The 15,933-nt window shown below is 36.8% G+C and overlaps 1 protein-coding gene across 1 annotated transcript in view; it reads right to left on the bottom strand.

The window, feature by feature from the left end:
• DHX15 (DEAH-box helicase 15) overlaps positions 1-15,933 on the bottom strand; it is a 61,628-nt gene that overhangs the window by 3,946 nt on the left and 41,749 nt on the right. Inside the window, exons 7-12 of the mRNA XM_003985486.5 lie at positions 11,880-11,966; positions 10,491-10,640; positions 9,981-10,089; positions 9,050-9,241; positions 6,040-6,162; positions 534-724 (exon numbers count right to left, since the gene is read on the bottom strand). Of these exons, the coding sequence (XP_003985535.1) occupies positions 534-724; positions 6,040-6,162; positions 9,050-9,241; positions 9,981-10,089; positions 10,491-10,640; positions 11,880-11,966 (852 nt within the window). The remainder of the gene's footprint in view (positions 1-533; positions 725-6,039; positions 6,163-9,049; positions 9,242-9,980; positions 10,090-10,490; positions 10,641-11,879; positions 11,967-15,933) is intronic.

Below are 15,933 nucleotides of genomic sequence, written 5' to 3'. Positions count from 1 at the left end.
CAATAATCATTCCACAGCATTGTGAATCAAATACAGCTGAGTAATTTGACTTTTACAGTCTTTAGTTTCTACAGAGAGGAAAGTGAACTGTACTTCTGGATGCACACAGACAAATGCCTCACTTTAGCATTGTTTATACATCCCCAGTTAAGATCTAGTCACAGAAACTTTTCAATATGTTTATCAAAAGCCAAGAATTGAAACTTACATTGAAGAAATCGTTAATCCCACCTGAAAATGGCTAACACCTCATTTGGTATTTAAAAAAAAAAAGACGGGTAATTAAAAAGTTAACTCCAAATTGATTTCTATGTAACTGGATTACTGACTTTGCTGTTTAGCAAATTAATCTGTTACTCATTAGACACATAAAATTTCTTAGCATTATCAGTTGATTCGAGAATCTGGACGTAACATTTAAAATCAATAATCAGAGGCATTCTTTACCTTGTGTTTAAGGAGATTCAAAGGGCTGTTAAAGCAAACAATATTATGTAAACATTTAATTATGTATGCGTGCATTATCCACATACCTGCATAAAATACCCAGTAACCAAAGCTTTTCGTATATTGATATAATAGTCCCTGCTTGTAAAGTCAGTACTTCGACGAGGCAAATTAAATCTGTCCATAATTCTCGACAGCTGCTGGCGTACATTATCTGCTGACATCAGGGACCTGTAGTTAATGAAGTTGTCATAACACCACTGAACCGATTCATGATCTACAAAGTTGGAGGGAGGGGGAAAGAAAGCGGACATGAATCATCCAAATAGGTATATTATCTAATTAAAAAGGCAAATCATTATTAAGTGTAAACTAAGTAATCCAAAAAGGAAAATTACCCACATCAGCGGTAAAAACAAATCAAAATTTTATCAACTTTCCCCAAAATCTGTAGTGAAGTACAAAATCAGAAACAGCACTAAGGTTTCTGGCTAGCGGATTTTGTGACTTTGAATAAACGGATTTTGAATTCACTATTTTTAATGAAGTTATTTTATCCACGAACATCCACCTGGTTGTTTCTAATACAGTCTAACAGACTGAGTTGAGGGAATTTGATAAAATGCCATCCAGGTCTTTCTCATTTTCAGAGAAAAGACAGCCTTAGATTAAGATTACCAAAAACAATTTAGAAGTTGTAAAAGTGAACTCAAGTGACTACTGTGAAACCTGAAGTGTTTCGAAGTTTCACTGCAACCCATGTGCCTCTTGGTGCTGGCCAAACAAGATCTAAAGTTCGAGTGATAAATGCACTCCTTAATCCCCACCACCTACTTGTTAACTCATTCCCCCTCACCTCCCCTCTGGTAATCATCAATTTGTTCAATTAATTGAGTCTGTTTCTTGATCTGCCCCTCCCTTATTTTTTCTCCTTTGCTTGTTTTGTTTCTTCAGTTGCATGAGTGAAAGAAAGCATTAATGGTTTTGTCTTTCTCCAACTTCTTTCCCTTAGCATTATACTCTCTAGCTCTGTCCATGTTGTTGCAGACGACAGATTTCATTCATTTTTCAGGTCGAGTAATATTCCGCTGTGTATATATACCACCTCTTCTTCATCCATTTATCAACTGACAGACACTTGGGCTGCTTCCGTATCTTGGCTACTGTCAAGTAACGTTGCTATAAACATAGGGGTGCGTGTATCCCTATGAATAGTGATGAGCACAGGATGATGTACGGGTGTGTTGGAGTTATTCACTACATTATACACCTGAACTAATGTAACAACGTCAACTAACTGGAATTAAAATAAAAACTTACAATCAAATAAAGAGCTGTACTATAGAAGTAAAAAAAAATTAAAATACAAGTGATATAGTTTATAAGGACGTCTGGAATCCCCACTCATGTTTAATAAACAAGGCTTATTAATTAGTAGTAATAAAGCTGAACACTTCAAATAATTTCAATCCATGTATTTATTTATTATCAAAGGGTATCCCTCCACTGATGACTCCTTGACAAGCTTCCAACCAATCCACTGTCTTCTCATCTAATCAAAGAGCTCAAACTGCAGCATAATAGAAAATATTATACAGTGACATTTTTATGTCCCAGAGAGTCACAATGGAAAACTTCATTATTTACTTCAGAGGCCTTTTGATAAATAAACCTAAGAGGGTTACTGTGAAATGGGGGGGGGGGGGGGGGGGGTGTTCCTTAAAAATCAAAACTGTTGATCCTTCCTACCGTTTCTGTAATGTACATTAATCTTTGGCACTTTCTTTTCCCCTTAGTTCTAGGATTCTACCAATTATACAATATTTTCTTAATTGCTTTTCAAAAAACAACCAATATATTAATAAATGTTTGCCCATTACAAAATGCAGTCACAATTCAGAAAGGGTGGGTGGGTAGGTGGGGTAGTAAACGATCTTTCAATTGAAGAACTGATGTGTTCAAGACCATTAATTCACCCATCTAGAATGAGCAGCAGTATCCATCTGAACTTACTGACATTTAAATAAAGCACCAAATATCTTCCAGAGAGAAGACAAAGAAAGTATGCTTTAGAGGTATTCTTGCTTATGCTGCTGTAATGTACTGAGCTGAAAAGCAATGGTAATGTCCAAACTGAGACAATAAAAAAGGGGGCCTTTTGAAAAGGGAAGTTGATGTGCAGACTCTGACCACGAGTGTAGCTTTCTGGAGTTCTAAATTTCAGAATTCATACCCTAAAGGGTAACAAAATGGCAATTCAAGTTGTCAATAAACAAATACTATCTGTATTTTCTAAATTTGTGAGAAATAATTTGATAAATAAAACCTACAAATGGAAACATATTCTTAAAATAATGCTAGTTACAAATTTCTTACCAATCCAGTAAGCTACTTTTAAGATCTAAAATCCAATCATTTCAGAGTGAAATCATATATACACATACAGAAATCAAGGTGTTGCAAATTAACTTAAATCCCCTTGTTTCTATTTCAACAGTATTAAGATGAATTTTAGCTGCACTGTATCATCAACCATTGTCTGTAATGAAAGGGTTCCTCTTGACTAATACCTGAAACACAGTTGCTATTTTTCAAACATACTTGTTTTAATTAAAACATAGCATCACTTAAAAATTAGTGAAAATATTCCAAACTCAACAAATGGATATGAAATGTCCAAGTATTATAAGGAGATCTCAAAGTCTGACACTATTTTTTTAATGGCTCTCCTTATTTGAAAATAGGTCAGTAATTAAAGGCTGAATCCTTTGGAGACACTTACCAAGTGTTCAGTCATTCTGTTGCCTTTGACCTTATTTATTAAGACCAGCATATACCACAAAAGGTCTAAAACCACCCAACAGCTTACCATCCCTATGGCAGTGAGAAGCATGTAGTAGACAAGCATCAAGTATGTAGTTAAGTGGATGCTACCAGTCTCACTCATGATACTCCCTCCACTAATCGTACTGAGGGGGAGGGCGGGGGGGCAGGTAGCCTGAGTGGCTCAGTCAGTTAAGGGTTCCACTCTTGATTTCTACTCAGGTCATGATGTCATGGTTCTTGAGTTCCACCCACATGTTGGGCTCTGTGTTGACCCTCCAAAGCCTGCTTGGGATTCTCTCTCTCTGCCCCTCCCCCACAAGTGCTCACTCTCTCTCGAAATGGAAAATTAAAAAAAAAAAAGAAAAAAAAAAGGTAGGATAAAACTTTTATAGATACCTACTGTACAATATTTTCATAGAAAGCCCCCAACTGCCAACATGTAAAGATAAGCATTATTTAGTAACTTTATCATTTGAAGTATTAAACTTCTGAATTATTACATTCATATTTAAAATCCAAATGCATAGTTCTATTATCAATCCAAACTTTAATTTTTTTTAATATTTATTTTTTAGAGAGAGAGAGAGAGAGAGAGAGAGAGAGAGAGAGAGAGAGAAAGAGAGAGAGAGAGAGTAGGGAAGGGTCAGAGACAGAGGGAGAGAGTGACAGAATCCAAAGGAGGCTCCAGGCTCTGAGCTGTCAGCACAGAGCCCGATGTGGGACTCGAACTCACGAACCACGAGATCATGACCTGAGCTGAAGTCGGACGCTTAACCAACTGAGCCACCCAGGCGCCCTAAACTTTATTTTCAGAGCAAATTATGAAATCCAAATACGCTGACTGCTGTGCCAATTATCAAAACTTAAAGAACAAAATAACACAATCTCCTAATTTAAAAGAACATTCAAATGTCTTGTGAGACCATACGGTAAAAACCCGTGCTGCTCCTTTAGACATCTTTTAAATCCCACTTAAAACAGTATCTTAATGATACCAAAGGATTTTGAGAGGCAAGATGGATATGAATCTGCTCCTTCTGACGGGACAAGGAGCCTTCCTTTCCAAGGCCCTCCCCCCTCCACCTCTTCTCATCGTCCGTCCACAGGTTATGTGTCTGGTGGTCGCCCAGCATCAACCACCCCGGTACACTTCGACACACAAAGGAATACAGAGTATTTCTTGGACTGACCTACCCCCGGAATAAAATCTTTAAACATGATGCATTATCAATACTTTGCACGAGAGGGATAAATGTTCTGAAGTAAACTGTATACTGGCCTTCATCTTTTTTTTTTTTTTTTCCTTTTTTAAACAGATTATTTATCAATTCTAGTCAACTCCTACCTGCACAGACGTGCAGGACTTTGGCAGCTCTGCTCTTTGCTCCACTCACGGGCTCTCCAGCACTTTTAGACTCTGACATAAATAAATTCACCCCCACCCCAAAGGAGATGTGCCAAAACCAACACACTATTTTAGGCGTATACAGAGATTTTTATGAGATAACAATGAGTTGCAAAGAAAACCAGAGGTGAAAAATTTATCAAGGCTATAAATTAGGGAACCATTTTCTTAACAGCAGAAAACACAGACTTAACAGTGATCGTGAACCCCAGTTTTGGTAAAGGGTGATGATGTAAAGCTACCATTCTTTGATTGCGTGTCACCCAACAGGTAAACTGATACACAAATAGCAAACATTTTCACAACCTGTTTCAATTTTTTCTGCATTTTTTTTCTTTAACTTTCTAATTTTTATAAATGGTCGATTCCGACAACAGTATCAGGCAGTAACTTGATTACCGCATTTCCTTGTTTTCAAACAACTGGAAAATGTTTTTCACGTCACTAAATACTCTCTGAAAACATGATTTAAAGTTAGAACAACACTTTACCATGTGGCTATAGCATAAATCACTGAAGTATCTTTCTACTCGTGGGCAATTTAGGTAGTCCCCCCCTTTTTTTTACTATCATAAATAATTCTGAGGTGAAGTCATTAACTATTATCTGTGTCCACAGGATACTGAAAGGTAACTGCATAGATTATTTCTGGGTCAAACGGTATGAACTTGTTAAGGTTCTTGATAACATAAAATCTGCTTTTCAGAAAGACAACGTCAACTTCTATTCCCACCTCCAGTGAAGGACTGTTCCACTAAACCCACTCCTACACACCTGAGAGCTATTTTTCTATAACCTCCTTTCTGTAACCAATTTTATAGGTGAGAAAATGGTACCTCTCAATAATAATGGCTCTTCTTGAACTGCAAGTAAAGTTGACTTTCCCCCCGCTTATAGACCACTTGTACCTGACTGAGAATGATCATTCACATCTGCAGCCCAGTCTTCTGTTTTGTCGGTTTTATATTTATTTAAGAGCTATTTATTAGTAAAATTATTAAGCAGTAAAGATTCTATAAATAATACAAAATTACAAAAATACAATCGGTATGAAAATAAACAGTAAAAGAAAGTATATAAAATGTCTGTTAGTAAATTTTATACTGATATTTTGTTTTTACTGTCCTGTATTTTCCAGCTTTCTATAATCGGTGCTTTTCCCCTGATTACAAGTGCAAACAACTTTGAAAAAGATAGACAATTTCTATTTTAAATGCTAGTCAGGAGTTTTTCCTAAAGTACCTCTGGGTTTCTAATGTAAAGTTGTCACGGATAATAAATGAAAGTGAGATGAAGAAACATCTTACGCGCTGCAAGTGACATTTAGACAAAAGAGTGCCTTCAATCTAATTTACACTTACTTTGTTTAAAAGCGTGGTAGACGTTCAGCAGTGTCAGATGATCTCCATCTATGTGGGCAAATCTCATCTTGGCTTCATCTGCGGCTTTCTTGGCCTCCGTGGGGCGAACAAAACACTGTGGGACTAAACAAGGTTGGTATGGGCCCAACACAAACGCCCATATCGATGAGTCACGCATTCACAGATAGAGGAACAAGGCCTAGCTAGGTCAGTTCACAGAGCATAGGGCAGGGCAGGATGGCCTCCAACTGCATCTTGGACTGTTTACTACCTTGATTTGGTACATCAACACCTAACCACATCTGTAAGACAAGAGGGTTTCAAAGCTACAGAGTACCTGATTATTTTAACTAGATCTAAAAGTAGGCATCAAAACAGCTATTCTGAAGGCCATCAAGATACTAGAGATAGAAAGCTCAACTTAGTTCAAAAACCAGTGCCGATAGCTCTACCAATAACCAGAATTATGGTGTCAATAGCCTTTAAGCTAAATGTAATTTTTCAAAAGGCCATCCGTCGAATCCACTGAGTGGCTAGGGAAGTTACGAAGCTCTATTTGCCCACTGCAGGGCTAAAAATAACTTTCTAACCGATCTATTGGCATGTTTCTACTGTAATTTTTTCCCTAGTACTGTGGCTGTTACCAACTGGTGGGTATCACTATTAGCACCGGTGAGCAGAAGCATATGTAAACATAAAAAATATCATGAAATCTTGGGTTTTGAGGATAGCAGTAGTGGTGGAAGGTTAAACCGCCTTTGAATTAAGAAAATTCAAAAAGGCTGGGGAGATTCAGCCTAGTTTTCCAGCATTTTAATAAAAAGATTAGAGAATGACGTCCCAAGTTTAAAAAAAAAAAAAAACCTGTTATTTGAATCAAAACCTCAATATAAAAAGCAAAATCCAGTATTTAAAAAGTTGACAATTAGTCTGAAACAGTCATTATTTCAAGGGTCATCAAAATATGTAACTACAGTATTTGTTTAGAGCCTTGATGTTATTTCACATAAATTTTTAAGTTGTTACAAAGCGTGCACTACATTTTTAAAATACAACTTTCCTTAATTCACTTTAGCAATTCCATAGTCATAAAAGCAATATGAAAATAAAAATACTTAACAGCTTGGGACTTTTGTCAACACATTTTTTTAAAGCTCTTAAAACCGTGTCAATATAAAAAAGTATAAATGATCAGTCCAGATAGAAGATAATGGGAATAACCAACAACAAGATCAAATACAGTATCAATTTACTTTCCCATACAGTTTCCCCTTTAAAAAGATACCAAAGAAGCCAAGAGAGACAATGACACATGATCACAATAAGTAATAATTAAATGTCTTGCTTAATGTAACTGAAGCAAGGTAATGCGTAAAAGTACAGAAACCTCTCAAAGATGTGAAAGTTAACGAGAACTAGCTCCCAGAATTAACAGTGGGAATAAGCACCCTATAAGGCCCTTGATTTGCATTATTTACATCAGGACCTGAAAACTTCAAAAACTATTTAAATGAAAATCAAAGCATTATAAGCTGGGCAAACTGTTTTTGTTCCATGACTTCTTCCTCACCCTTTAACATTGTCCCCCCCAAAGCGTCATGCTTAATAACTGCTACACATAAATGTCCATTTTCTTGATATGCTAATAAACCCCTACGTTTTGCAGAGCTCCTTATTACAAGTAAAAGGTACAGTTGGAAGATTTCAACTGTGTCACAATGACCAGTTTTTTTAAAAGCCTAATAATCTAGACTCACTCGATGGTAATTATATAGAATGCCTGATAGAGAAACTGGAAGAATAAAAAGCGAGCAGATAACAAATAAATACACAAACAGTCTGTTAACTCTTGCCCCACACTTTCTCTACAAACTAAAATCCTGTGGAAGTACAACTGGGAGCATCTAACAAAAACATGTAAGAAAGGCAGACAACAACCTACCACCACCTCCGCAAGTGAGACTACAATTTTATTAAAATGATTCGATACTGCCCTGCCCATCTGCTCTGAGTCTGATCAGTCATAACTCTGCAAAAAAACATTTTAGCTAGTTCTTAAATAAAAAAAGTCACACCATTAAAACATACCATACATCTAAACTAAGCCAAAATTGCTATATTTAGAAATCTTTTAAACTTATCCTTTAATTCCATGTAAGATTTTGAATCATTTGAGGCATTAAGTTTGTAATTAAGACTAATAAACCACTCTGAAACTGGAAGTCATTCTCCCCAGTACTGGAACTAGTAGTATAGAATACTTTGACCATCAGTAAAAACGTAAGATGTCTTCTATTTTTAGCTGTGAGAATCAGTGAACAGTAATGAGCCGTATTTCTTCTTTTTGGAAAATCTAATTTCCAAGTTGTAGTTCATTCGTGGATTATGTTTTACTGCTACTAAAAACAGCATGATTTGTTCAGCTTAATGCTCTAATTTCCAAAATTAGCCATTTTATCTTTTAGGTATATTTCTTTTATCAAGTGCTTTCTGCCACTTCAAAAGAATTATCAGATTAGATTATAAGCCTAAAATTACACATTACTACTTCTATTTACTTGATACTAAGTTTAAAATTCATGTTTTGTTTGACTGCCACTAGAAAAGCTCAATTTAAGGACAGTTGTCTGGGTTTGTCTCAGGCTCACTTAACAGTGCCAAGTACTAGAACAGGTTCTTCTTGTACTTTCAGTAATAAACCGCAAAACTGATGGACCTATCAAAGAAGTCAGTTACAACTGTGTTCAGACGTACTCTTCCCTTACCTCAATTTTACTGCACTCAAGAGAGCCAATGTTTTTACTATATTTTGTGCACAACGAATTACTTTACTTCTGTAAATATTATGTCTTTATAAAGCTATTTACAAGATATTTAGGAAACAAAAGGAGTTCCTCAAAACCATCTATAAAATCCGCTATCATGCTAAATATTAAAAAACAAAACCAAATGTGAAGTCCACCCAAACTGTGAAGAGCTGGGCTTTGTTTAGTTCCTTTCCCTCTATTACCTGACAACATAGCAGTAATAGATAGGACCTCATTAGAACAGTTGTAGTCACAACTTGCAATAACCATTTTAGCGAGCTGTGGGTCTAGAGGAAACTCTGCCATCATGGATCCCAATTCGGTCAGATCTCCATCATCATTTAAAGCAGCCAGGTAATTCAAAAGTTCTAGGGCTCTCATCAGAGTTTCAGGAGCTGGGGGAAAAGGCAATCTATTAAACAAACTGCCTTAATAAGCAAAAATGTGATAAAGTACAAACTATTACAAGCAATCTCATTTTTCATTCTACAGTGGACCAAACTCAAAACTCAACCTGTCATCAAATTCAGTTACAGAGATCTAGCAAACTATGAATCATATAAACTTGCAAAATTTCCCTGCACAGGAGATAAAACTGTCATCTTCCTAAGTAAATTAAATAATTGTTCACAAAAATAAAATTAGAAACAGAAGTGCCTGGGTGGCTCAATCAGCTCAGCATCCGACTATTGATTTGGCTCAGGCCGTGATCACAGGGTTGTGGGATCAAGCCCTGCATCAGTCCCCGTGCTGAGCAAAAAGCCTACTTGGGATTCTTTCTCTTTCTCTCTCTCTCACTCTGCCCCTCTCCCTGACCCATGCCACACACACACACACACGCATGCTCGCTCTTCCTCTCAAATAAAAAAAATAAGGAAAGTTCTCATTTTCCTATGCAATCAATAACTCCGAGAATAATTTAGTTACTCCAAGGAAAGAAAAAAATTAAGAAAAATTTTCTCATATAATTATCACTTCCTTAGTTTTAATCCTAATATACAAGACTTCTCTGGATGCACACAGAAGAAAAAAAGGGGGTGTTATGTGCGTGTGTGCATGTGGGTAAAGAATACAATGCAGAGCTAGTGAATTCTGGTTACAACATTTGCTAAAATACGCTTTGAGGATTCATACCTGGTGGATCCATAAAGTCAAAATGCACCAAATCATCAATACCAAGCTTCTTCAACTGTAACACTACTGATCCTAAATTAGAACGCAAAATCTCAGGATAGGTGTTATCCTAGCAAAAAACAAAAATGTTTATTCTGTTAAACATGCCTTAATCCTCTTGCTCCAGAAAACAAAACATATCTGTTCTCTGCCTCTTTGGCTATTTACTTTGGCATTACTTCTAAACCACTGATCACAGGAGAAAAATACATGTGGAACATACCCGAAAGGGATCAGATTCTGTGAAACTAGCTTTATAAGGTTCAAAGTGTTTCTGCTGCTGTTCACTTCAACTTAGAACTGTTAACAGAGAGCTATACTGGTAGATTACACCATAAATCTCTCTCAGGGAAAAAGTAAGGAGGTAAGGGTGCCAAAAGGCAGAATGAGGTAAATAAAACAATTTTCTTCTGGTACCAAGTTCAACTTAACCTTCCAAACACGTAGTAAGTATACAGCAAACCCCCTTACCTGCATTTCTGTTTTGTAAGCTTTCTCGGTATAAAGTCTGAAGCATTTCCCAGGTCTGGTACGCCCAGCTCGACCAGCCCTCTGTTGAGCTGAAGCTTTACTAATGGCTGTCACCAAAAGGGACTCAACTCTGATACGAGGATTGTACACCTATTGGAATGGAAATAACGTTCAGAATTTTTTCTTCAGTTAAACACAAAACCGTAATCTAACATAAAGTATACAAAGTCCACAGCTAAACCCACAATAAACAAAGTAGTATTAATGAAGGCTGTAAATCACACTGAAATGGAAACCGAGAATGAGTCATCCTGTGCCTTAACTTTCTTTCAGATATTCTGACTCTATCATTCTGAAGACTCAAGCTAAGATGAAAAGGCTCTTCTACACAGAGATTACATCATCTTTTTCTTCCGAATTTAAAATAATTTCAGTTCAGGCACCTGGGTAGCTCAGTCGGTTAAGCATCCGACTTCAGCTCAGGTCATGCTCTCACAGTTCGTGAGTTCAAGCCCCAAGTCAGGGTCTGTGCTGACAGCTCAGAGGCTGGAGCCTGCTTCATATTCTATGTCTGTCTGTCTGTCTCTCTCTCTCTCTCTCTCTCTCTCTCTCTCTCTCTGTCTCTCTGCCCCTCCCCCACTCGTGCTCTGTCTCTGCCTCTCAAAAATAAGTTAAAAAAATTAATAAATAAAATAATTTCAGTTCTACCAGTTTTATCTTGCTTTAATAGAGTGGACAAACAGCGCTGAAAGCTTTTGCCTGAAAAGAACCTGTCAATTTCAACACCCGATGTTCACAGTGAAAGTTCAAGAAATATATTTTGAATCTAATCCACAAGAAATCAGTTACATACTGCCAATTTAAAAAGAAAAATTTCCATCAGAGACACAAACACTACATGTAACAAATTCTCCCAATTATACCTACAAAATGTAATCAAATATAATCAAAGATCTGTGAATAGAACATACACACTATTTACTGAGTAGTCACTCCATTTGGCCAAAGTGCTTGGTATTCAGTACTGTAAACTAGAAATTAACACCTTTTCAGATACTATGCCTGGCAATAACAGAAACCCTAATTTCAAAGGGGAAGTGACTGATCTACAGGGATGACAATCCTGTTCCCTTATTACTACACAAAAACAAAAAGGCCAAAGCAATCTTACAGGAAACAGAAAAGCAGCCTAGGACTAAACATCATGCCTGGGCTTACTAAATGAGAGCCAGCTAGAACAGAAAGAGCTCATCACCACTGACGTTTGAAAACAAAACACAACAGAAAATTCTAAAAAGTAAATTCCAGTCATTACATGAGTAGATAGTAAGTACTGTGAAGCTAACACTAATTTAATAAAGTATACAACTAAAGTACCAACATATGTACCTTCTGTTTTGCAAATCCAGGATCGATCACAAATACCACACCATCTATTGTCAAAGATGTTTCTGCGATGTTAGTTGACACAACTACCTGTTAAGAAATAAATAGTACATAAATTGTATTACAAATCAGGTAAAATTCAAATGACAGTAAAAATAGCTATAACAGGGTGCCTGGGTGGCTCAGCCAATTAAGCGTCTGACGCTTGATTTCAACTCAGATCATGATCTCATGGTTCCTGAGTTCCAGCCCTGCATCAGGCTCCTTGCTGACAGTGCAGAGCCTGTTTGGTATTCTCTCTCTGCCCCTTCCCTGCACTCGCGTGTGCGCGCTCACTCTCGTTCTCTCTCTCTCAAAATAAATAAACTTAAAAAAAAAATAGCCACGAACTTCTACTGAACAATGAATTTCAATCCAGTAAATAAACTAAAAATAAGGTTTCATCCTTAACAGCCAATGCAATATCAAGACATATTAACATTTAAGATCTCAATTCAAAATTTCATTTAGTCCATTACAGCAAATTTCTTTCTCAACAAAAGCTATTACTTCAGGTTATCATTCAATCACATTAGGTTTTGATTTCTTAAACCTAAGCATAGCATCAAAAGAAAAATAACGAAATAACTCAAGCTTACCTTACAGAAATGTCTCCCTTACAGAACACTATTTGGTTATTATCCAAACTCTACAACATTTCAGTATTTTCTTTCAATATTTCAATATTTTCTGACAATATTTATAAGGAAACTTTGTATCACCAAAACTCAACATTTTAAACAAAATGGCACATGAAGGCTAGGGGGCGGGTGGGGGGTCAAATCTCAAGTTATACTCCAAGATCTGGCAAATCTTAAGAATCAACTGTAGATATTTTTTTAAAAAGAGTACAGTCTCAAACAAAATATCACTGCATACCCACTGTCAAGAATCATTTGAACCTTTTATTGCCAGGGAATAATGTTTAAATCATTTACATACTAATATGGTAGCTAGGTTTTTTTTATGTAAATATACGATGGATTTTAGATATATTTTAGGAAACTGGTTGGGCTTTGAGAGTAACATGTCACGCAATTTTTCTTCTTAAACAGTAAGTAAATGGGATTCTCATTAGTATTTTTTCCCAGAACATTTGATTTTCAGGAACAGAAAACTGCCATTAAGGGAAGATGCTATATATGCAAGCAGTTGACACAGAAGATGAATCAGATATAGAGCCTGCTCTTACAGCTTTTACATTTTGTGAAGGAAGATTAGACATGGACAGAAAGTGTAAATGACGCCAAAGATTCCCTGTGGGGCTTAAAAAGGGTTTAATTCCACAGCGAAGACAAAGGAAGCTTACTGAGAAAACGGCACTTAGGAGAGTTCTCGAGGCTAGGGTGGGATCTGCCGCAAGAGAGCCGGGAAGAACACTAGTAGTAGAAGACTCAGCTCAAACTAGAGCATATGGGCAGAAATGTCCATAAGCACAACTAAAAAATTAAAGGACTCGTACCTCCAGGCCCTCATGGAGGTCTTAAAACCTACTAGGGAGCCACTAACAGCGTAATATTTTAGAATCATTCATGTATCTAAAACCAAAATCCTTCTTTTCACTGGGCAGCTGCCAAGACTGCTAACTAGCAAACGGAGAAGAAACATGGAGGTTTGAGGTTACTGAAATATTTTTCAAGACATTTAGATGATCCGCACATGGCTCAATCGCTAGAACTGAAGCAAAGATAAGCAAAGCATATAAGGTTGACAGGTGAATTTGAATAACTATCCTGAGTTTAGTATTTTTCTACAAAGTCAGCGTCCTGTGGTGGAAGGGGCAATGAATTTAGGAGTCAGGTGGCAGAGCTGGGGAGCAAACCCGCAAAGATGAGTTCTAGTGGAAAGGTTTTTAACACTCCCAAACCTCAATTACCTTTTTTTTTTTTTTTACTCCTGCATATTAATCTAGATAAGACAAAGTTGTAACAAATAAAATTGCATAAAAAATGTAAAAACTCCTTATAAACTTGTTACAGAACCAGATACATGCTTGTGATTTCTTAGAGTTTTCTGGAATTCTGGGGTGAAATTACTACGGTTCTGGATATATATTTAGAACAATGGAGGAAATGAAAAAATTACATTTCACAGGTTTCTTCTACAACAGAATACAGTTAGTGTGATAAAAATTTCTTGATGACATCAATTCTTTAGAGTTACTTAAAAATAATTTTCCTCCATAAAATCATTTCATTTCATGTGCATGCATCTCCTTTTGGTGTGTATGTTACAAATCATAGCATACTTACAAGGAGGTGTGGATTTGTGATTCCCCAAGTGCTTAAGAATCACAGGATTAGGCCATCGTGGCAAACCCCATGGCATTATCGATAGTCTACTGCTACCCAAAAGTCAAAGTAATGTTAAAAAAGACCACACAGAGAAATAGGACTTTCAAGTTTTTTCCCCAAAGAAAAACTGGTTAAAAAACATCTGAACAGGACTTGCCTACCATACTGATTTAATAATTACTAAGGTGTCTATGAGAAAAAAGGCAGGGTTCTGAAACCATGGGAGGTAGGTTTGGGGACAAAATGAGGAAAAAACTCACATAACAAACTGTACAACTTTCAGGGTGCTTCTTCTAATAATAACTCTACTACTAGAGATGGAGAGGCCATACTAGCTAAGCCAAAAGAAAACCTACATACATAACGCCTGAGAACAAAGGAGATGATAAAAGTTACCCAGCTCCCTTGAAACCTTAGCAGTGGACTAATGCAAGCCTAAGTATGTTCTAGATGTTAAGTGGCATATGATCTAATTAGGAACTGGCCAGAACACAAAATGATCCTGAATTTATCAAGGGACCTACATATGAACAATGGGAATATATATAAATGGGATAAGCTTTCTAGACTGCAACATGGCAATACGCACTCAAAGAACCTTAAGAAGTGTTCAAACCTCATTGGTCAAGCAATTATTCCAGGTAAATAGCCCCTAAATATAGAATAAACTCTGTGGAAACAAGTTTGACGTCACTGCCAATTTTATGTTTTTATGTGAAGTGTTAAGATTAAACTTTCATCTAGATGTATCCTCTTCCCCCTCAATAACACGCCTTCCAAAGAAATCCACTTTGACTTATTTCAGTAATTCCACTTGAAAATAGAACTCAGAGTTCGTTGAGTTGCTCTACTTGAATTCTAGTTGGACACAATAATGCACTTAGGTTCAACTAGTCTGGATTTTTAGTCCCCAGGGAACTCTGCGGGGGTCGCCACTTCAGTAAGGACATTAACTTCTTTATTTGTACACGTCCCAGCAGCACCACACTAAGTTATCTTCAGATAGTGGATCATTAAGCCTCTCTTTAAAACTACAGAACCATCTCCACAAGGGCCATTTCTCTTTTTTATTGAGCAGTGTATGCTTTGAGCCATGTTAATTAGTAAACTGTAAGATAAGCTACAGAAAAATCAGCTATTTGTATGGACAAAATTAATGAAAACTAAGTGAAATTAAAGAATAGTTGCTGGATTTTAATAACATCAAATCTATAAAACAGCAATTGTAAGTCTTAGTCAAAAGATGCATACAAGTAATTTATCGATGAGCAAATTTTAATGCTTCTATAAAACTACTGTAGCTTGAGCTGAAAGTCAAATACGTGAATAAATGTCAAGCATGATCAAAACAGGTAAAATGGGGGTGCCTGGGTGGCTCAGTTGGTTGAGCGTCTGACTCCTGATTTAGGCCCAGGTCATGATCTCAAGGTTCATGGGTCTGAGCACCATGTAGGGCTCTGTGCTGGCAGAGCCTCCTTGGGATTCTCGCTCTCCTTCCCTCTCTGCCCCTCCCCTGCACATACTCCCCCCCCCAAAATAAACATTAAACAAATAAACAAAAACAGGTAACATGATCTACCCTCACATAAATACATGCATTCTCAACTTTCTTGATCACTAAAACTTTGAAGCTGTTTACCAGTAGTGCTGTTAGAAGTCCATGTAAAAAAACTCAGTAACTATTTGCAAAAGGAATGCTAGTTAAAGTCCCCAATGCCCATAAA

Source organism: Felis catus, chromosome B1 (assembly GCF_018350175.1).
Source record: "Felis catus isolate Fca126 chromosome B1, F.catus_Fca126_mat1.0, whole genome shotgun sequence".
Lineage (NCBI taxonomy): Eukaryota > Metazoa > Chordata > Mammalia > Carnivora > Felidae > Felis > Felis catus.
This window is presented reverse-complemented; position numbering and strand designations above follow the sequence as displayed.